Genomic DNA, 23,954 nt, shown 5'->3' with positions numbered 1-23,954 from the left:
TGTGTGTTTCCTATGACTCAGCAACTGTGCAGCAAACGAGACATGTAGCCGTAAACACAACCTGACATGATGTCAGCTGCCTTGCTGCACAGCCACACTGTTCCGCCTCTATGATGAGGAGACGAAGTGAGCAAACTGTGGCAGCCGTCATGAAAATCGCCCGTCACCTGCTGAATCACCGCAGTGGCTGCAGCAGTGTTTTCGTTCTCAAGGTGAAAGAGAGCTAAAAAGCTGCTAGCTAGCACGCAAACTCTCATTCTCTCCTTGTCTTCCTGCAAGAGCCTCGGATATAAAGACATACTGTACTAAGAAGCACTGGGCTACACTTATACGCTGAGGTCCATTCATATTTCAATACATACCAACACTTGGTACAGAGCCACGATGCACTGCACTATAGCAGTTAGTTGACAATACTAAAAGATAGATTTCTCTTTGAGGTGTAATAAAGTCATGTCCATGAATGTAGTCAAGTCACTTTAAGTACTTCAGTGACTTCCTTCACTACTGTTATGATACCTGCCAAAATGTGTCTGTGCGACTGTTTATCAAATACCAAATCGTCCTAAAAAGGATGTTATGTTTTAGGTTTGGTTTGTTTGTTTGTAAAAATGGTTTTATGGCAAATTGTGGTCGGGATTTATACAACTTGGTAGCATGGACTAAGTAAGACATTCAATTTTGGAGCAGATCCGAATGGTTGGGCGGATAAACCCATTCTTTTTCACCTAGGGAAGCAGCCTTTGCAGAGCTCTGCACTCTCCAAAAGCCCTTCCATTTGACTGAATCTTAAACGGGAGTCCCTGAGTAAAATGGAAAAAAGTGTTGGTTGTTCGGTTTATGACAAAAAAGGTTTGTGTAGAAAAAACCACATTTCTTTCTTTCTCAAATTAAGGTATTGAAACCAGTACCAAACTACACACTTTCAAACCAGTCTTACTAGGGTTACAAAGCGTGTGCTGAAGCTAGTCAAACAGCAGTCAAAGGAAAGGAAGAAAGACTAGAAAGTAAATGACTACTAGAATACAATAGTCATGATACAGTAACCCTAACCTATTTCAACCAAACCATCACTAGGGTTACACACAGTTATATTGTGTGTTGAACTGGTTGGAAAAATGACTGTCAGTTTGAAGCAGAAGTGACCCTGTCATTAGAAGCAATGACCCTTCTCTCACACACATAACACTCGGCCTTTCTGTCTCTCACACTCTAACAGACGTCAGTAGTGGGCGAAGATGTTGTGGTGTGAACAAAATAACAAGCAATGGAAGGAGGGGAGGGAGGGGGGGAAGGATACTGGGGAGGAAGGATGGGATATCGTCTGTGCTACGTTGATTAGTCTCTGGGGACAGGGACGGAAAGAATGGAGAGACCTTTCAAGAGCTGATAAACACACACACCAACACATGAATATATAACCCCCCATGAACACGGTGCGTGAATGACGACAATGCACCCTTCACAAAGCCACACTCGTACATATCAAGAGCTGCTAATTCCTCTCTGCGGCACCATAAGGCACTTGTTCACAAAATGGGCTCGAGACCTCCAGCATCACAGGTTTCATGCCACTAAGGTATCCTTTACTGCAAATGATCCCAACACATAACTTTTAGGTTTCATTCTCATCAACAAAAACATCCTTTGAACAAAGTAGAGCATTCTGTACTGTAGATGTAACTAACCATTATCATCGATTAATCGGTCAAAACATACGTGTCAGTGAAAGTCCTAAAATTGAGAACAAAAGCAAATGTTCTCATACTGAGAAAATCCTTCCCTATCTTTAGTCCAAAGATATTTCATTTTACATACATAGAAAAGCAACAAGTATTATTTTATAGGGATGCTCCGATCGCCAATTTGGGGCCGATCATCAAATATCGGCCGATATCGATCGGCGGCCGATCGATCGGAGCGTCCCTATTATTTTACTATGTGTTATTAAGCGTTGATTTACTTTGTTCTATCATTTAGATGATTTATTCAGGGATTGCCAAGATGTGTTTCCTTTCAGCCAGGTAAAAAAAATTCATAGGCCTGGTATCAGTCGGCCTAGTTAATTAAGGGAACATCTGAATAAATCTTTGGCAGCACTCAAGATAAAAACCGATCCAAGAGAATTGGCTATAGGATTGGATGTGTAGTGACAAGACAGAGATAGATAGAGGCAAACCTGAGGCAGGTATTTGACAGTCGCCTGTTGCAGAGGACTCTCAAGCATGGAATCCAGCCTCTCTGAAGAGCTACTGGTGAGCCCTCCCCAGTCCGTCTGACTGGGAGTGGTGCCTGCCGTTTCTGGAGAGGTCACCGGAAGGTCGCTGCTGTAGCCCGACTCCAACAGAGAAGAGTGCTCCTGAACCTGGGGGTGCAAGCTAAATCCCTTGACAGTCAAAGTGTCCTGAATCCACCTTTGGTTAGAGGACATGGTCAAATCCCCTGCAAAAAGGTTGCCTCTACTTTTCTCCTCTTCAGACAGTTGGACTTTGATAATATTTCCTGTGACTGGAGAAGGGGCAAGGGGCTCTTTGCGCACCTCTACCTCACTGTCACTTACGCCACTCCACACTGGAGAGCCAAAATCACTGGGATACACTGTCCTCACAACGCAGAGTTTACCATCCACCTCACGGATATGGACCACGCCTTTGTGCTCCCTACCTGAAGGCGCCCGCACTATTGCTTCAGTTTCTTCTGGTCCTCCTTTAGCCCTCCTATCCTTCTTTTCCACACCATCTACTTTCCCTTTGTCTTTTTTCTCCTTTTGTCGAAGGATCCAAGGTTTCTCTAAAACCCCTTGAACTTTTTCTTTAACACGACAAACCCTTCCTCCACCTGGAGTTGTACTGCCCAGGGTTGGGGCTGTGTAGACTGGGGTGGTGGTTGTGGTTTGACTCGGGATGCTGGAGACATCTATGATGGCGCTAACAGTGTCTTCCTCGCCTGGAAGGCAGAACACTCCTCTCCAGGCTGGACTGGGCATGGGGGAACTTTCAAGTATTCTGTTGTTCAAACGGCCACCGACACTGGCACTAACAGAATCAGGGGAAAGGGTATTACTGTGCAGATGAGTTTTGGAATGAGTTAACTCTGTATCAGGCACCGTCTTGAGAGTCCTAGCACTCTTGCTCAAATCTGCTGATTCTATAACAGCAGCCTTTTCCTCTTCGTCTTCATCTCCAACCTCTCTGTCATGGGGCTCCTGGCTTCTTTGTTGCTCAACGCCCTCCTGTTCTAGCTCTCTTTTCCTGTTCTTCCTTCCCTTGTGCTTACGTCTGAACCGTAGGCGCTTCTTTGGCGATAGTGTGGGGGCTCCCAGGTCCCCCTCCCGAGCAGGCCTGACACAACCAATGGAGCTCCCCATGTCTTTGATGTGGACAGAAGGCAGTTTATGAAAAAGAAACCGTAGCGAATACAGGCAGTTGATCCATCAGGGAGGCCAAACTGATCTTCATTCAGATTTAAACAGTGTTCCAGTCTTTTGAGAGACAAATACCATCCTTGAAAAAAGAGACTGGAGAACGGGGAATGTTCAGATTTGCTGGCAGGTGACTGACGGCTCCTTCATTAATCTGACACCAGTGAGTAATGTGAAGTTAGGAGCATCGTGCTTAGCTCAATATTCCATAGCAGCATGTTAAATACAAGCAGGTGAATATAAAGAGGGCTGATAAGAGCTGTCACCGAGGGAGGAAGAGTCTTTTCCTCTGGTGGTTGTTGGTTCAGTCACGAGGCAGGCAGCAGAAAGCCGACGCCACCTGTCCTTCCCCTTATCTTTACCTCGCCCTGCTTTTTGCGGTATGTAACAACAAATGTATATGCAGGCAGAAGGGTGCTTTTCTTGGTCTGCTTATCCCAGAAGACTTGCGGTCACAGGCAAGGACATGTGGACACAAATATGTCAGCAAAGACACACAAGGGAGGTGAATTAATTTGGTCAGGGACAGACCACTGATTTATCTCTTGGCAGGTGAGCTGCTACCTGGCGCAAGGCAATATGTTAGGTGATGATGAGTTTGGAAGAGTAGTGCAGGCCAGTGCTATCCAGACCCTGAGTGAAGCTCCAGCTGCTTCACACACCCTGCATGTATCTGCGTGTTTCATGAGCAAAAGGTGTGAATGTGTACCTAGGCTTTTGGAGGCAGTCTTATCTCACTTTTTGATTTGATGCCATCGTTCTCTCAGATATGAGACATGTATGCTACCAGGTGAGGTGAGAAAAACAAACACCAGTGTCTGCTGCAATCAGATTCCATTCTCCATCCTCGACAAACCACAAGCAAGTGATGTTGAGATTTGTTGTTGCTCCAGGTGCCAAAGTAATCCAAGAACTCTCTGCACTCGGATCCAAAAGCTATCTGAGCTCATGAATTAATAATGCCTCTCTCTTCTACTGTGGTAATGTTAGTTCAGTGCAAGAGGAGGAAGGTAAGATCCATGACGTAAGTCAGCCACGCAACAAAGATCGTTGGGGAATCCTACCCGTCACAGTGTTCGTAGTAAAAGTAGTATTAATGCCCAAGCTGTCGATAGCCCTCGTAGTAACGCCAAGCTTGGTGTCTCATTCCACCGAGGCAGCACAGTTTCCAGATTGGTTGTGGGTGGGAGATTGTGTGCAGTCAGCCAATGCTGCCACAGCTTGCTGGTCGATTCAGTCAATACTCTGACGGCTTGTTAAATACCCCAGCATCATCTTCTGAAGATTTCTCCTGCTCATTGAGCTGGCGTCTCAAGTGATGTGTTGATCCTTCCAGCTTGTATGCAGTCCTCCTTTAAAGGGACTGTCAATATGTTGAATAAAATCCCTGGCTTTAATTTCCATTGACGAGATTAGCAGGAAAGTCCTTACACATAATGATGTAGGGTAGCCAGATACCTGTGGAATGTACGTGTTGTAGTCCAAAATGCAGCTGTGTGCCTCGGTGCGGTGCCAGTTTAAATGTGGATGTAGCCAAACACAGACACACTCCAAAGTAGGCTCCAAAGACAGCTTAGCATCACATGCCTCTCCACTGGATGCCAGTCTGGAGATCCCCCTACCACAATAGTTGACCCCCTGAGGACCAGAGTCGGCTGGGAAAAGCTCCCATGTCCTGCTGTCAGTCTGCCAGTTACTCGAGAAAGCTTCCTTTGCATCAGGTGGTGCAGTGCGACGCTGGTAACAGCCTTGACAACATCCACAGTTTGCAGGAGGTATTCAGACCATGTCGAGGAAAAAACGTAAGGACGGGGAAAAGGGCTCTCAGTCTGTTTATTCTCTCTTGTTCCTTCCCGTCTCATAAAAAGTCATCACGTTCACTTGATCTAATTAGGAAGAGGCATCTAGGGTACAGCGGAAGCTGGACTCTAAAGCAGAACAGGAAGAGGGTGGAAGAGACTGGTCCAGTTAAAAGTATCAGACCTACTTCAGCTACAGATGTGTATCTGGATCAGAGCCAAAGGGATTCAGTGTCCGGTAAAGAGTAATCCTGAAGTCCACGCAGCAGAGGTTAGGACAAGAGGGTCTGCACGCCATATCCCCTTAAAAAAAACAACACATACAGGGCGTCTCCTGCTAAAGGGTAACGGTGGCTCCGTCAGACGAGCATGGCGGATTGATCCGATGGATCCGGTGGACACCACGGGAACCAGCAAGTGTGTGGCTGTCCTGGAGAGAGCAGGAGTGTGTGTGTGCCTGCGAGGTCGGGCGGTCCCCCAGTCAGCTGGGTGAGCTCCTAAGCATACGTGTCCACGAGTGTATCTTGTCTTGCCGCACGTTTCTGGTTTGAGGCCTGCCGATACGAGGAAGCCTGGAGCTCCAGTGACAGCAGGCAGCCTATATTCGCTTCTACTTTGGCTGGCGTCAGTCCTCTGCTTTATCCCTCGCACGCAGACGCCGGTCGAGGCAGAGAAAAGCTTTTATCTCCGGCTGCTGCAGCTTCACACTCTCTTCTGCTCGTTCTCTCACACATCAACCCCTCCCTCTTTGCTCTCCTCCTCCGCCTCCTATTGGCTTCCTCGTTACTCCTGCCTCTCTCTCTCTCGCTCTATCTTTCTCTCTCTCTCTCGGCTGTAAGTGAGCAGCTTTCTATGCCACAAACACACAAACGCACACACACTTGACCCAAAAGCTTCCCTCAATGACAGCGAGCAGGAGAGAAATCACATCTTAAGACTGTTGAGTCTCTGCAAAATAAATGAGAAGCGGGGGAGCACTTCAATCTATTTCTCCCTCACTCTATTCCCACCGCCTCCCTTCATCTGTCCATCAGGCTACAGGTTGTGAATGGCTCCGGGGTGGAGAGGAGAGGCGCAGGGATTGAATGAGGAAAGAGATTTGAGGGAATTAAGAGAAAGTTGAAAAGGACAGAGGAAAACCAGGAGGGGATTGTTGGAGGATGGGAAAGGATCGAGAGCTGAGGGGAAATACACTTTGACTCAACGGAGATATTTAGACTGTTTATACAGCGGTAGCTAAGCTTTTAAAATCTGTGGTTGTATTATTTTTAATGGCAACATGGAATTTATAGGATTTCTGCATCAATGTGATTGAGTACCTGGATTTAACAGCGATAAACCCAATGGATTAGCCCAAAAAAAACCTTTCAATCTGATTATTTTAAATCTAGAAACGCTTAGTACTTTGCCATTTTCAACAGACGTATTAAGTGTTTCGGTTCAAGCTCCTCGATTGTGATAATTGTGTATCTATTATACTATTGTGCATTATATCTTTATATCTTGGACTCTAAATTAGAAGAAAACAATAACCCAATGACGTCATGTGTATTGGTCATTTCTGACATTTTATAGATAAAGACATTTCATTCTTTACAATTTAGTCGGTAATGGTAATGGGACCGCTCAACATATGTAAAGGCACAAGCAGTCTTAGAGCCTCTATAGGCAGCCACCCACCCTCACTGCACACACTGTCGGTTGAATAACCCAGCTCATACATACATGAGATCATGTACAGTGCAACATGGCAGCACCACTGCAGGAGAAAAAGAAGTGTCACCCACACACCGCAGATGAATCATGGTACTTTGCATAAAGTAAGTGCTTAATGTATGGGGAATGTTTTCAAAGAGACAGATATGGATGGAGACCGCTAAGAGGCGGAGCTCTCAAGTGGGAAAAGCAACGCAGAAATCCATCTTCTCTCGTTACCCGAAAAACAGAGAGCATAAGAAAACAACACGCACAAACATACATATGATCCATGGGAGAAAAGCACAAACAAGCCCTGAGGCTTTCATCCATTCACTGTGGATACATGGCATCATGAGCTGTGGCTATCAGAATGCAGCTTTCATCTAACCCAGCTTTCCTCGAGACGAAACCACTGCATGTTGGGTTTTTAGAAGCTCTTTGATCAGATCTCAGGCAGCTCTTTTGTCGATTCTGTGCGCTGGAGCTTTGTGATTGATCTTGATATTTTAATTATCATAATTCAGGCTCCATCTGCACTCAGAGTAGCTAAGACATTTCATTCTTACATCTCAAAGCTGTTCTGAAAAGCTAATTTGTTAAATCCAAGAAAAGCCGTTCCACCACTAAAACAATTAGTATTTCTGTGACACACACTTCGCTATGTAGATACCCTGGTTTTTCAAGCACTTGAAAGCTACTCTGGTGTTTTTAAGTACTACAATATATTATGCCATGTTGCTCATACATTGCTGTCCCCAACTAACATGACAGAGCCTGTCGAAGGACATGCCTCCAACTTATTTTATTAGTAAACGAGTGCCAATAAATGACTGAAAATAAAAAATAAAATCCATCTAATCTGTGTTGCTTAGAATCCTCAAGACTATTTTAGAGGGCTAACAAAACATTGGCAAGACAAATAAGGTTTGCATTAAAGATGTTTTTTTAAAGAACTGAATATAAACATCTGCAACATCATTTTACTCCTCATGTTTTTTTCCGCTATATGGTGGGAATCGTTGGCAATCAATTGATGCAACACCGTTCTAAATTGGTACCAATAAGGAACACTTATAGAGCGACCCTCCCTGCTGATCCTGCCTTGAAGCAAGTCATATCAGTGTTCAATTTCCTCTACAGCCCAGAAATTACCTGGTAATACATTAGCAGTGAGGGGCCACCAGCTTGGCCAATCACAGGCAAGAACTGTGCAGCATGGTTGTTTCCGATTGGCTACAGACAAGCCAGATCATCTTTAATACTGAGCTAACTGCTGTCACTTAGTGGTTTGCCTGAGTAACTACATGCAAGTACCCTTGTGCCCTCCTCGGCATTTCTGTACATTTTTCCTGACTTTTCTTTTTTCATTTGGTAATCATTTCAGCGGTGTTACAGCTTTTGGCATGGATTTTTGCAAGAAGTCTTCTTTTGAGTCAAATTTTTGATTTTGTTTAACACAGTTAGACAGTAGGATTGCTGACTCGGAAAGTGATCTGTGTCAGCTGACAGAGTGATGTAGTGCAGAGATAACAACTCATCTGTAACTCCATGTGTCAGAGAAATAATGACTGACAACAATTACACTAACATTAAAAACGATAGCTCACTGAAAGAATTCCTATCATTAAAAGTCATTTGATGAGTCACTTGTTTGCACATACCGGCCACAAAGACCATGAGGCACAAGAAAGAAATATATAATGTATACTTCAGCAGTGACAAGTATTCACTATTAAGCTCTAATGTATGTTATACTCAAATTGTATTTAGAGTCAGAAGAAAACAAACACTTTTGTGACAATATGTATTGTGCATTGCTCTGAATACTGCACATCAAAACCACATGTTTAGAGAGTTGGATTGATATGTTAACAAAAAGTGATGGAAGATGTCTTTTCCATCTTTGTAAAATGAACTCTGTTATCTTGAGGAAGATGTTACATTGTCTCTATTTGAATATAGCAGAAATAATTCTAGATGTAGTTCTGATCCTAGGGATATGTTGTATACTTTGCAGTGTCCTTGTACCATGGACAACCTGACATAGGTATGCTGCAGGCACACAGAGCCTCTCACTGCAGCAATGTCGTCATCTTGCTCTGCAGAAGAATTCCCTCTTTCGTTATTTTCCCGCTACTTCATTCATTTCCTCCAGACCTCCTCCAGCCTGTCAATCATCCCTGGGGTTAGTCCTCCATCATCACTTCATCCCTCCCCCTATCTCTCTGTGACACCATTTTCTGCTGAGTCATGCCCACTGGAACTGTTGCAGGGGTGTCACGCACTACTGTTTCCGTAGCAACCAGCTGGCAGTGTTACCTTGTTAAGGGTCACGTTACAGCGCAGGCTACTGGTCGAACATAGCCACTACAACTGCTTTATTAACCTTTCTAATATCCACAGGAGAATAATGTTCCAGCAACAACACATAGAATTAAAAATAAGACGCTAAGAATGTTTTGGTTCAATTATTTCAAAAGTCCCGTAATCATTTGTTTTTGGCTGTAATAGGGCTGTCATGCATGAAAGGTAATGGGAGTCCTGCTGTAATGATTTAAACAAGCCGGCTACAGATGGTGATGCAGAGACAGGTGACAGATATTCCACATCAGGAATCAGAACAAATCAATTCAACAGTTCAAATGATTGACTGTCTGGATTAATATTATCCTTAAAGAGCAACTTGCAGGTTTTTTTTTTTTCTACATTTATGTTTAAACTTGCTTGAAAATTACAATTAAAAAAGTGAATGCAGGATTTGATATGTTTTACGAGACATAAGGGCAGGAATTCAGAGGGAAAGGAGCAATTTTGAGCTCTGCTCTTAAACGGCTTTTTTTTAGGTCTTACGTCAAACGCGTCATATTACATCACAAAGGGGACACATCTCCGCTCTCTGACGGCGGGAATAGTTAGTAGTTGCGTCGAGCGGTTGTGTTTTAGTGAGCTGGTATTTTTCGGTAGTTTTACATTGTATTTCACCATGTAATCATGGTGCAGTATTGTGTTTGCGCAGGTTGCACAAATACCAGCCTGTCAGGACAAACGTTTATCAGGAAACCGTATGACATCTCTCCCCCCCCCCCCCTCTCTCTCTCTCCCCTCCGGTACAGCGCCGTAAGACGTAGTGTGGATTTGCATTAGGTAACGTGAGATACGGCTGATACTTGCGCATTAGTTTCTGTTATGGATCAGTATCAACAGTCCTGCCAGTAACGTTGCTATATTATCAATGCTACTTTAGTTATAGCCTGATATATGATAGCTAACTTCACAATGTTGTGATGTGACGTTAGCTAACATTCTGTAGCTAACGCCGATCACTCACCAAGACAGCTGCCCAGTTCTCCACTGGTTCTCCTCACACCACAGCTCCATTTCTCTCCGATGGCCGTTATTTCTTCTAATCCTTGGCTGCTCCTGGTCTCTTGGCCGCCTAGCAGGCTCATCATTATAAGGTTGTGGTCCGTCATATGCATTCGAGTATACATGTTCAACTTCTTCTGTGTCTTCTGTGTCGAAACTAGCATTGGGATCCATGTTTATTAATACGTTACACCGGCCGCTCTCCCCCTTGTTTCCCCCATGTTACTTCACACGCGGGAGGTCACGTGGGGAGGCTTTTTTGATGCGGAAGTAAAAATGTCTTACAAAAACGACGCCAGATGTCACTGGAGTGTATATTTCTGTATATTTTTTGGAAAATCTAGTGTATACATCCTTTTCCTACACATTTATTCACAGGTGTCTTTAACCTGGAAGTTGCTCTTTAAGGCTAGGTCTAAGAACCGTTTTCCTTTTTTATTTTGTTTAGGAGGAATGTGAATTATATTTTTTAAAAGGAGCTATATAAACCATTTGGTACCTAAAGGACTACATCTCTCCCAAAGTGATAACACCCTGTGTTAACTCAAAATCCCTGAAGAAAACTTGTCTCGCATGCCTCTAAGGTGGCCAACCCTGCTCTAAGGTAAACAAGAAAATAAGAATACGTGAGAATATTAAATAAATGTGGATGGTTCAACAACAACAAAATGAGGCTGCAAAGCTCTCTGCTCACAGTAAGAGTTTGAATATTGTTACTGGAAAGACTGAGGCAATGACATTTAAACAACACTGTCCAAAAACACTTAAGACTGAATGTTTCTTGAGATTCAACATAAAAAATATTGAAATACACACACCATGTTGCTAAAACTCACCTCTCTTCTTACATAACACACACAGAACTAAGCTCACCCTGGCAGCGTTAATAACTCAAATCCCAACAGCTGGACAGAGATCCTTATTAACAACAGGACAGCACAGAAATAAAGTCAACATTAAGTCGTCAAGAACTAGATAGAAGAGCCTTTAGCCTCCTGCTAAGTGTTTCAAATGAAGAATACAAGAAGTGATCTTGGTGCTGGTTAGACGTAAGTGACCATTAATCGAGTCCAACAGAGGAAACCGAGCCAGAAGCTACAGGTCAGCGTGTGAGGGGTACAGACCTGGAAGTGAAGGATGATGGTCCAGATGAGACCTAGCGTCAGCTTGGGGTTCCCGTCGGTGATGTCATCGTTTCTGATGTTCACAAGTTTGACCTGAAAATGGAAAAATTAAATATTTTTGGTTTGTTTTCCTCACAAATTGCTCAACATGGCATCGGAAACAAGATACACAAAGGTATTTAGCACATAAACAAATACACACCGAGAAGAAAACCCATAACTTCTTATTTCTGCATGAAAATGTATCTCTGTTCCCGATCTCGTGCCCATTATGTGAGACACCTTGTTAAATCTTGCGGCTCCAGCTAAGCCGAGCCACCCAGACTATATAATAGACCTGCAGTGACACTCGGTAAGGATTCAGAAAAAAGAAAAGGTCATTACTCCTCCGCTGCTGCCTCCAGGGAACGACTCAAAGAGACAAGAGATGGTTTAAAAAAGAAAATGGGGTCACTAGAGATATGGAAAAAGAGCTGCAGCTCTGGAGCAAACGAGAAGATGCAGTCTGAGTGAGACAGAGATAATGGGTGATCGCCAGCAGGGAAACGATAAAAGATGCACTAGGTGAGAGAATAGGGTTGCAAAGGGTCATCCAATCTCTGACACATCTTTGCACTGCAATTTAAATAGTAAAATATTACCGTTACATAATAAACTCATCTCAGGGAAAAACATTAAAATACTAGGATTAAAGGCATGTTTGGTTACAAATAGCCCGTTCATGTAACTCTTACCATGCACAGTGCACTGCATTCTCCTAGCACACGCGCAGCTTATGCTAACAGTACTATACTGTCTGAGCCAGGACTACATGCTTTCATGTCCAGTAATTTTATAACTGGAGTGAATTTATTTTATATTTAATATGATATTTCAGTTACCTAGCAGATAGTAGCTTGAAGCAAAACACACAGTTTTTTCTTTTACTTTCAACCGTCTGCTAGTTCTTGCTGGCTAGCTGTAGCTTATTTGAGCTTGGTGAGGAGTTTTAATTCATTATTTCAATATATTCTTGACTGTAAAACATTTATTTTATAAAAGGTAAACCCTATGTTTGAACACATTGTCGTCTTGAGTTTTCGAAGTACCTTTAGCTTTAGTAAGTTATCTTGCTAGCTAGCTGCCATGTGGTGAGTTATTAAAGGAGACCTATCATGCTATATTTGAATAATATATTGTAGGGCCATACCTATATAAGGTATATTTATACGTTTTCTTTTTCAAAATACCAAACAGATCATGCATTTTAGCCATGCCTCATTTCGCTCTATTTTGCTCTCCCCCCCTGTCTTTGCATGAGCTGCAGCTGACCACGCCTCAACCTCTCATTCCCCTGATAGGTGGAGAGTTGCCCGGAGGCGGAGCTCCTCGTCACTGACGTCAGACTATTTTCAAATCTGGATCAGTCTGTATCAGCTCCGTTAAAGCCCCGTTTTTAGAGATTTGGGTATGGAGGAAAAGAGAGAGGGTTGTGTTTTCTGACACTTGGTGAGTTGACACTTGACACATGTTGACACTTGACACATGTTCATGTATAAAAGACATACTAAAGTGCATTTTGCATGATAGGTCTCCTTTAAGCTAGCTAGCTAACTCAATAGGCTACATGGCACGTTTCACACTGTATGTATGTTACAACATTTGAAAATGTATTTGTCAAATGAATGGATTATGTTTGTTTATGATATGGTTAACGGTTAGTTTCGATCCCCATATCATATACCTTTCATTATTTTACAGTATTCACAAGAGTTTCAATTCAAGTGATAGGCTACACCCCCCTCAACTAGATGAAGGGAGGAAGTCCAGGTTCAAAACTTAAAGATTGACTTATGGACACCACACAAGATTGAAAATTACAAATAGGACGTAAACATTTATTTGTGTCGATGTAGCAACAGATCAAACTGTGTGTGTGTGCGTACCTGTCTCTGTTTGAGGAAGTCCAGCGCTATTTGGACATTCTGTAATCGATGAAATCTCATGCGGCCCTTTTCTCTGGGCTGGAAAGAAAAGAAAGGAGAATAAAATAATGAGAAAAATCAACAAATGAATTTAAACTCAGTCTTTTTTTAGTGAAACAAACTCAGAAAGCAGCAGTGAGTGCAAAAAAAGCTGATTTCAATCCACAGTGCAGTGAAGTAAAACGTCAGCGCAGGGGACATGAAATGGTCCTCTGGGGGGCGCTGTCTTCAACAGGAGCTGTTAAAGACAGGCCAGAACTCAGCAGCAAACTCCACCCAAACCATGCTGCTAAAGAAGGAACAATGCAAACCTCATATCAGATCAATGTACACCTTTCCTTTATACAACGTTACAGTTTCACAAACAGACATCCCACTCAAGGTTTAGAGCACGGAATAAGTATAAGAAGAGAATAAAGCAAGAGCGAGAACACACAGAAAACACTTAACAACCACACTCTTGCTGCAAACAGTATGTGAGTGCAGGATGTGGGTACACACTGTGCTGGTAAAAAGAAGGTACACTCAGGATTAGTCATCACATCAGCAGGAGGGAAATGATGGAGAAGAGAGGAGAAGTGAAGAGAAAGGGACAGAGGAGAGGAGAGGGGAGAAGAGAGAGGAGGATAGACGAGGTAGAAAGGAAAGAAGAGGAAAGGAGATTAGTGGTGTATATTTGTGCAATGCTATACATCACTTGTATTGTGTTTGGATTAAATTAACTGATGTATTGAGCTAATAAACGTGTAAAGGCTGTTTTTTAAAACATCAGACAATTAGAGGGTTTTCCTTTTTTGTTTCTATATAATACACAATAAATAATTTCAAAAATGTGTTACAATTTTAGTTTGAAATATCATTATCCTTAATGTTTTATGGACAATTGAATAAAACCACAGGGTTAATAATTCAATTATTTTATAACATCTCAAATTATTTCTAGATGGATACAAATGAACATCCCCTTGCATAAGTTGTATACCACTACAACAGATCTGCAACAAATTCTAAAGTTAGGAATGTTTTTAGTATTTTGTTTAGACCGTCAAAGAGCTTTTAATGTTTCTGTATAACAATGATTGCGGTCGTAGTGAGTGATAGTGTGGAACACCATTAAAATGTTTGTAATTGAGGTCGGCTTAACATTAGCAATATCTAAATATATATTGAATGTAGTTTCCAACACTATCGCAAATACATAAATATTTCATTTGTAGTTACATTATTACCATTGACTGTGTAAATCCAAACAGAATGTATTATCTGATCGCATTGTATTACTAATGAAGTGGCAACTGAGCATATGATAATATATTTAAACTGCATTTTATTGTCGAAAGATAACTGTTGGGTATAAACTTTATTTCCTTATATTGCCATTTTTTCAGAAACTAACTGTTTTTTTTAAGACTGAGGAATTTTCATTTCTGCATGTCTATCTGTCAGCTCCCACAGGAAGAACTACTTTCAGCATGAACATCATCTAATCGTTTGTGATGAAGCAGTGACTCAGCAGAAATGACAGCCTGCATGTATCACACAGTGACTCAGCAGAAATTACAGCCTGCATGTATCACACAGTGACACAGCAGCTCTGCATGGTGTCATGTGCAGCCCAGTGTGCTGGTCAGAGATCAGTGCACAGCACTCTCATGCAGCTCACAGCTCCACCTGTGGGGGGGCAGAGCGGGAAGCTGAGGGGTCAAAGGTCAGAGAGTGAGCGATGGAGAGGGGGGGCAGGGGGGTTGACTGGAACATACTCCCTGAGCTCCTTCCTCCTCCTCCTCCTCCTCCCCCCCCTTCGAGCAAGATGAGAGGGGGGGCCCGCAAGGCGTATGCCCTTTTCGGTGGAGGGCCGCTCTTCTGTTGCTATGGTAACGGAAGGAAAGGGATGGGAGATAGAAACAGAGGAAGAGGAGATGTACAGAAGAGTGAGATACGGAGGATATAAAGGACAGAATGAGTGAAGTATACAAAAAAAAGAGGAGAAAAGTCCCGTAACAGCTAAATCAAGTTCACATGTGATGTTCATGAAGGCTGAGAGAAGTGTCCGAGTCAGCAGTCTGTCTGGATTAGTCTACCTGCTGCCAGCCACTAAACCGGCCTGCGTCACATGTGTCCTGTTGGTCTGTCTGCATTAGGAACTAACACTCTTACATCACTCTACTGAGCAGAGTCAGGCCACTAAGGCTCAGGAGGTAGAGTCATTAACCACAAGGTTGGCGGTTCAATCCCCGGCTCCTCCTGTGGAGGTGTACTCAAAGAGGCCTTATTATGCTTTCTCTTTTTCCTATATCTTCCAATTAAATGACGACCACATTTCCATCAAATAAAATGGCACGTAGCATCACACATGCTATTGGTTATATTGAAAAGGCATTCTTTTTTGTAAGACACTATTATTCTACAGTATTGTTCCATTATCATGTATGTATAAAGAATAAAGCTTGGGTATAATTGTTCTTAAAACATATATAAAAAAACAAGGAAACAAAACCACTAGAAATATTCGGATCTAATTCTTGAATGGTCCATTATCCGGGTCAAGCCCTTCTTGCATACATTCTGAATAGAACATTCCAGTGTGTTCTTCTTGAGCATGAATCGTGTGTTAGCCTGGAGCAAAGAGTATCCTCAAGCTGGACATGTTTAACGGCCTCTTGATCTCCAGCGTTACTTTTGAAGAGTGTGTGTCACAATCTCAGGACTGTGATGTGAGGAAGTGGGGTTGACAGGGAGTGTGATGGATCACAGGAGGAGTGTGTGGAGGAAAAGATTACAGTGTGATGATGACATGAGTGAGAAATAATCATGTGTCTGTGCAGTTATGTGTTAGGGAGATATATAAATCCATACCAAGGTGACTCCAGAGAGGACCTCCAGTAAGGATATGAGGTTGTGCCCATCCCTCAGGTCCTCGTACAGGTCTGTGATGTGCTTCCTCACCTGGGGAAGGGGGGATGAAAGAGGGAGGGAAGGAAGAGAACAAGTTAATCATCCCTCTGTTGACACTGGTGACCTCTGCCAGGCAGCGGTAGCCGAGCCGACAGAGATGAAGCACCAGCTGTGGCTTCTTGTCTCTGTTGCCATGACATTGCCTCCACAGTGAATGGGGTGGGGGTGGGCTGTCACCGGCGGCAACTGCTTATTACACAGTGACTCAGCAGCCTGATCAGCATTCGTGCTGGTTTGGTTTGAAAGTGGGTCACTCAGTGAGACAGAAAGAGAGACGGGAAAAGTCCTAAGAAGACAGATTGTATTAATATAGGGTCAGCTGTACCTATCTATAATAACAACTCTAAAAGAAGGTTCTATAACTGTTTAATGCTAACACTGACACAACTACTTCTTTATAATCTATGGATGAATGATCCAGTTCTCATGTTCAATGTCAAGGGGTTATTCCTAATAAAGAATTTCCAATGATTAAGGTAAAACATATATACACTCACTGGGCTACGTTATTTAACCTTTTTGACATATATATTGTTGGATTATTTTCACGGTTGTTCCTCCACATTTTGTTCCAAATGGAGGAACTTCTAGTGGTGTGATGTTGTAATTATACTGTTTTTGACAAACGGAAATATTGTTTTCTGGCATCACTTTAAAATGTTACGGGGAATATCTGCATTTTGGTATGAGGGCGCACGCCAAAAGCAAGAGGGCGCTGCACACCTGTTATCTGGTTTAGACAAAACCCTGGAATGACAAACAGTATAACAATTATAAAAAAAGTTAAAGAAAGAAAAATGTCCAATAAAAGTAACACATGATGTTATGCCTCATTGCACTGTTACAACAAAGGTAACATGTGGTTATGGAGTGAATAATGAATAGACAATATTTTTACATAATAATAAGACACAGTTTTTGCTTTGCAAGCTCTTCTATTTTGGTCTGCTTTGACCAGTTTCTGAAGGATAAGCATATGTTACAATATCTGCAGAAGGACACAGCAGTATCAGGCACAGGCAAAGATAAAGCCTTTTTTTGGTAAAATAAATGATTAAGACGGTGGAAAGAGACACCCAGCAAAAATGCTGATCCACTTATGCTGCTGAGAGCACATGTCTACCTTCAATATGGCAAAATACCTGCTTCTCTGCATCTGCACTGAGAAGAGCTTTACTGCAGTCCTGGCCTCAGGACAAGAAACTGTACTGCCACATGTCACCACAAGAGGGAGAGACACACACAAGAGTAAACAGAGAGACGCTGCAGGGGTCTAAACTTTCCAACAAAGTCATAAATAACAAAATATTATTTCAACAAAACCACATATCTAACACCTCATTTATATAATGCTAAACATTTTGATTTAGGCAGGACTCCTCTGAGCTATAAATGTCTTTGCTTTAACCTCCAGCTACAAAAGTAACAACATCCCTCCACTTGTCCTCAATAACCCCTTTCCTTTCTTTCCACATTCATGGTCTTCATCTGAGTCACAGTCTCACCCTCCTGTTTCCACACTGAGGGTGACATCAGCTGTTTTAGACTGGAGCTGATGGTACAAATGTTAATTAGATGTCAGGAAGGAATGAAGTATCCAACACAGACAGGAAGTGAGGTGCTGTGTTTGTCTAATTGTTTCTCCGTGAGTTGGCTGTGTGAAATTAGTCTGAACAAGTGAATCTTCTTTGTCAATAATGTGCTTACTGGAACTCAACCCGGTATCTTTTCAAATCATCAACCCCGTGAAAAATGTTCAAACAATTACCTAACATATTTACAGGATAGGACAATAGAGTATTGGCCAAACCTGGAATCATTTTTAAATTATAATTGTTTCTGAACTCTTTGTGTACGTACAATACCCAAAACCACAGTGCCAAATGAGCTAACCTTCAAGGATCATTTAGATGTTTATTTATTTATGGCCAGTCAGAAAGCCCCTGCTGCATGACACGAAAAAAGGGGCAACCGTTAGTTGATTGGGAGAAATATAACTGCTTATATGATAATAAAGTAATATATTAAAGTATGTCATTCAAAAATGGCAGAACATTTGTCATTTGGATATATTCCCATTTTCTTTGTTTAATATAATATTAAAGTAAATATCTTTGGGTTTTGGACTTTGAGAAACTGGGACGCACGGTTTTTTTAAATTGCTAAAACATGCATTAAATAATCTTGAAAATAATCAGAAGATTTTATTTATTGTATTAATAATAAAGATAGCCATTGGCTGTGGCCCTATTTACAGTGTGTACAGTACACTGTGGTGTGTGATACTCAGTAACTGTATACAACATCCAGTAGGACAGAGTTCAGTCTGCGGACACGTCTCCTTCTAGTCAGGGTGGAGCACGACTCCTGACATTTCACTGTGTGTGATTTTTTGATTTTTGCTGTTGTATTTGTTGTAAAGTGTTTTTATTGTAAAGTGTTTTTATTGTATGTACAGCACTTTGGCTCGACTAAAAATCGTTTTCAAAATATGCTATATAAATAAAACTTGATTTGATTTGAATCTAAAGTCACTCAGCTGGATCTGTAGATTGTCACTATGTGATGTTATATTTTATGATCAGGGTGTTATAGTGCGTCTGTGTCTGCTGGGATGTTGCTGACACATCCAGCTGTGTGTGATGAGACGTGACGGCAGCTGTCAGAAGAACGGTTGGTCAGAGCTTATGTGAAACACTGCGAGGACAAGCACCTGGGTAACAGCATCAGCATATACTCAACACAAATGTAAAATAGCTTCAAATGTGATTTAATAGTTTGACAACTACAGTAGGATGGTAGAATAAATGATGGCAATTTATGAATGCCAATTGGTGTAAATTAAAGCTTTGCAGATTGACATGTTGCTCAATGTATTGATACAATGTGACAGGCTTTGGCAACCTCACATACTGTATCTGAAAATCCAAGCGGGAAATATAGTTCTGAACATTATGAGCACATACAGTTCTGCCTGCATAGTAAAGACTTAGCATAAGTAAACCCAACAATCTTGCTGTTTAAGTGTTTACAGGTTATCTCAAGTTTTTTGTGTATCATTTCTTGATTTTCAAGGTCGCACGAATAATGGCTGCTACAAGCTAAATTCATTAGCGGCACCTGTCAGGTCATATGGACATTAGGTTAAACAAGTTCTCATCCATCATGGGCTTCATACAAAAATACATTCCCAAAAAAACAAAATCATTGTCAATTACATGTTGAGGCAAAAGGATCCTGGAAAATGTTGTTTCCAACATATCACAAATCATTTCTGATCAATGTCCGTGGAGGAGGTCGGGGTGGAAGGATGGACAAAGGTTTGAAACTTAAAGTCAACTCTTAATTTTTTTGTAAAAAAATGAACATACTTGCTTTAAGCCAAATTATGTTTGGCTTTATTTAACAAATGAGTTTTGATGTGTTTTAGTCTCGTTTCAATTTAAAACATAAACCAAGTATTTAAAATAGAGACCGTATTCATGGAATAAATACTTTTCCTCTTAGAAAGTATTTCTGGATGCAGTTTAGCTGTAAAGGAACGTAGTTAAATAGGCAGGGTTGGATCTAAAAAATTATCGACCAAAATTGCTTAGTTCTGTTTAAAATCAGTACCTAACATTTCACTGTTCTATAAATCTGATTAATTCAAATATTATTTATAGTATTCCCATGTGTGTGTCATCTCAATAGTGGTTTCCTAGTAACATTTGCTGCTGTAGCTGAATTAATTTGATAACAAAGACAGGTATGTGGTTTAGCATCTTGTTAGCTTCAGTGTGGCTAACAGACAGATATGTGGTTTAGCATCTTGTTAGCTTCAGTGCGGCTAACAGACAGATATGTGGTTTAGCATCTTGTTAGCTTCAGTGTGGCTAACAGACAGATATGTGGTTTAGCATCTTGTTAGCTTCAGTGTGGCTAACAGACAGATATGTGATTTAGCATCTTGTTAGCTTCAGTGCGGCTAACAGACAGATATGTGGTTTAGCATCTTGTTAGCTTCAGTGCGGCTAACAGACAGATATGTGGTTTAGCATCTTGTTAGCTTCAGTGTGGCTAACAGACAGATATGTGGTTTAGCATCTTGTTAGCTTCAGTGCGGCTAACAGACAGATATGTGGTTTAACATCTTGTTAGCTTCAGTGCGGCTAACAGACAGATATGTGGTTTAACATATTGTTAGCTTCAGTGCGACTAACCTTCTTCTCAGTGAGAAGCCTCTTCCCTCCTCCTGACTTCTTAATGCAAAGCTACTGGATCTGAACTCACTGTGTCAACACACTGCGGGTCAGAGAGTCACTGCATGCCAGCAGGTAGCTCGGAGGCTTGCATTGAACACACTAGGGATGCCAGCGATTATTCGATTATTCGAATATTCGTTACAGTCTCCATAATCGAATATTATTTTTAAAAATCGATTTTATTTATATATTTTTTTTTTATTATTTAAATTTTTTTTATTATTATTTATGTTTTTTTTTTTTTTTTCTGGCTTAGTTTCAACCAAAATATATATATAAATATATATATGCTAATAATAGTAATAGTATTAATAATTGTAAATGGCCATTGGTCACACCACCAGTTTGTTTTACTGTAAACTTGGAGGAAGCCTGCGCAGAGCAGACTGCTGCTGCAGCAGCTACACACCGACCCCCCCCCCCGCCCCCCCCTCTCCCTCTCTCGTGCGACTAAAGATGAACAAAGCGGCAGGTAAAAAGAGTTCCTCCTCGTGGAACTACTTCGAACTTACAAGTCCAAAGGAAGTTAAATGCAAGCTCTGCGAAAAGACGTTGGTCTATCACAGCTCAACCTCAACAATGCGTTCGCATTTGAGTGCGAAGCACGCCAAAGAGGTTACAGAGAAAGACGCAGCACAGCTGGCCATTACCAACTTCACTTCAAGGCCACGTCGTTTTTTTTTTATAATCGATTATAATCGATTATTATTCGCCAGGGCTGCCGAATAATCGATTTTGATCATGGTCAGTTTCTGGCAACCCTAGAACACACACACACCTGTCAACACCCTGCACACCTGAGCGGTCTAACAAATACCAGACATGACACACAGAGCAAAACGGAAGCTAACTTCCTGAGGGCGTAGCGCTTTCTATCTTTGTCTACGTGTTTTGATCTTTTCTTTATATCCCTTCTCTTTGTCTCAGGAGCTTATTCTTTATTCCGTCTCTTAAATCTTTCCTTCCTCCTAGCCTCAGTTGTGTCCTCTCTGTGTTTGTCTGTAAATCCCTGCAGATAGGGCGGAGGTTTGTACAGACCTGGCTGAGAGTCAATAGATGAAATATTTCACCACTCTGTTCGATGGTTGGGACATGATGGCTTTTTGAAATATGACTTATTTGCCAACACTTTCTCATCAAACAGCAGCTGATGTTTCTCCTCGCTCATTTGTTATCCATGTTTTCATGTCATCCCCCCCCTCCATCTTCTTCCCCCCACCTGTCCTCTGTCTCACCTTCCTTCATTGATCACAGCTCTTTGACCTCTGTGCCATAGGCGGCGCGTGAGGCTCAGGTTTGGGAAGGCTAAATCACTTTTTTTTTACCTGACGCTGCCCGCCTCCGGCGTCTATAGAAAAGAGATCAACTCAGTGAAAGCACCGCCTGCTGAAAAATCAGAGCTCAGTGTGCGGAGTTTAAATCTATCAAGTCATATTACAGGATAAAGGAAATACAGTTTAAACTGCTGTATACAGAGAAGACGCCGACGTGTCGCACTTATCATTCATATCACATTCAATCAGATCATCGATCATATAATATCACAGCCTATATTATCTCCTTATCTGAGTCAGCTGAGCCGTATCTGGCCGTGCAACACTCAGTGTCACATACTGTATGCAGAAGTATTATTTTAAGCAACACATTAGGTTGACGAAACACTCAACTTGAATGTAATTAAAGTCAGATCCCACTCGTGTCTTAGATGGGGCAGTGATATCATAAAACTGTTACGCTTTCAAACACTCGGTAGTTTATTTATTTTGTAACCAGTTGTGCTGTATTCACCTTGCAGGTGGCTTGTATCCTGGATTATTATGTTTAAGTCATGGATGACTAATATTAGACAAATATGAACTTTAAAGTTCATATTTGTCTAATATTAGTTTACTTTTCATAAATGAAGGATGACCCTGCGCTGTCAGTACACTTGTCCCTGTTTGTGATTGGTCAAATGTTGCTAACCCCACCCCTTTCACGTGAACGCGCTCTCAGCTGGTGATAGAAGCCCTGGCTTGATTTACCAAGTTGATATTAACCAGCGTCGAGATCTCGTTTGTTAGGGTTAGTTTAGATAACTCAAACATATCCAGGGTTTGAACTGGCTTCGTAATACAGGGCACAGGTGGCTGCATAGCAGTGCTAATGTCAAAGACACAAACATTATATTTTTATTTTACCAGGATGCAGTGACACAAATATGTGGGAAGGCTTAGCCTTCCCTAGCCTACAGCACCCGCCGCCCCTGCTCTGTGCTCATGTAAAGGCTTACAGCGCTCCAACATATTTAACGTGATAAAGGGCAGTACATCTCTAACCGGTTGACCAATCACAACCAATCAGAGGAGACGAGGCTCTGGTTTCAGATTTGGATTTAAGGATCTTGCATTGATAAATAAATTAAAGGAAAATTAAATAAAAAACTAAAACGCTTCAAAATCTTTATTACTGTTTCAGCACTTATTCTATATTCTCTCATATTTTCATTATTAATTATTCTGCATATCATTTAGGCAAATATATAATATTTGTTTATAAAATGTCAAAGTAAATGGTTTAAAATCACCAATTCTCAAACCCTGAATTTACATCAGAATATTGTCTTTTTGCTCAAGCCATCATAGATTTGACTATCGTAGAAAACAACATATTGTATAGTACCGAACCGAAACTATTTTCTTAATGTTTCCTTAAAAACGTGCCTAAACCATTTATTGAAAAATCTAAATTTCTGCCAAATTATTATTATTATTTTGATCAATGACTAAATTAATCAGACAATCATGTGTCTATGTAATAATACTCTCCGCCTGCTGCTCTCACTCTCCATCTCTGACCTACATGTACAGAGAGCAGTGTGTGTGTGTGTGTGTGTGTGTGTGTGTGTGTGTGTGTGTGTGTGTGTGTGTGTGTGTGTGTGTGTGTGTGTGTGTGTGTGTGTGTGTGTGTGTGTTTTGCTGATATAGAGTGACACTCGCAGGCTGAGCTGTGTGACGACAGCCGCTCCACAGTTATGGGGTCAGACAGACGCTTCACGCTGGGTCATGTGGCAGAGATACCCAGCATTCCCCTCTCCTCAGAGTCCTTACCGTGTGTGTGTGTGTGTGTGTGTGGTGTGTGTGTGTGTGTGTGTGTGTGGTGTGTGTGTGTGTGTGTGTGTGTGTGTGTGTGTGTGTGTGTGTGTGTGTGTGTGTGTGTGTGTGTGTGTGTGTGTGTGTGTGTGTGTGACACGGGGAACACTGTACTTTATTTGATAGATCTGGCATGTGTGTGCAGATGTGACGGTGAGCAGAGGCAGCTGCCAGGGGACTAACAGTTATGTCAGAGATTATAAATCACTGTTTTCCTTCCAGTTTCATTATCTTTAACAATTGATGTCCTTT

At 41.7% G+C, this 23,954-nt stretch overlaps 2 protein-coding genes across 2 annotated transcripts in view; both read right to left on the bottom strand.

Moving 5' to 3' along the window:
• Positions 1-23,954, bottom strand: part of LOC117455659 (microtubule-actin cross-linking factor 1, isoforms 1/2/3/4/5-like) — a 256,966-nt gene that overhangs the window by 125,695 nt on the left and 107,317 nt on the right. The window contains exons 4-6 of the mRNA XM_071204800.1: positions 16,229-16,318; positions 13,334-13,411; positions 11,409-11,501 (exon numbers count right to left, since the gene is read on the bottom strand). Coding sequence (XP_071060901.1) covers positions 11,409-11,501; positions 13,334-13,411; positions 16,229-16,318 — 261 coding nt within the window. The remainder of the gene's footprint in view (positions 1-11,408; positions 11,502-13,333; positions 13,412-16,228; positions 16,319-23,954) is intronic.
• On the bottom strand, positions 1,723-4,468 carry LOC139434851 (uncharacterized). The gene is made up of 2 exons (XM_071204903.1): positions 2,180-4,468; positions 1,723-1,734 (listed from the first exon to the last, which is right to left on the bottom strand). The coding sequence occupies exons 1-2, from the start codon at positions 3,365-3,367 to the stop codon at positions 1,723-1,725; spliced, it is 1,200 nt and encodes a 399-aa protein (XP_071061004.1). The 5' UTR covers positions 3,368-4,468.

Source organism: Pseudochaenichthys georgianus, chromosome 11 (assembly GCF_902827115.2).
Source record: "Pseudochaenichthys georgianus chromosome 11, fPseGeo1.2, whole genome shotgun sequence".
In the NCBI taxonomy this organism is placed as follows: Eukaryota; Metazoa; Chordata; class Actinopteri; order Perciformes; family Channichthyidae; genus Pseudochaenichthys; species Pseudochaenichthys georgianus.
The sequence above is the reverse complement of the archived record's forward strand: the minus strand, read 5'-3'. Positions and strand labels throughout refer to the sequence as shown.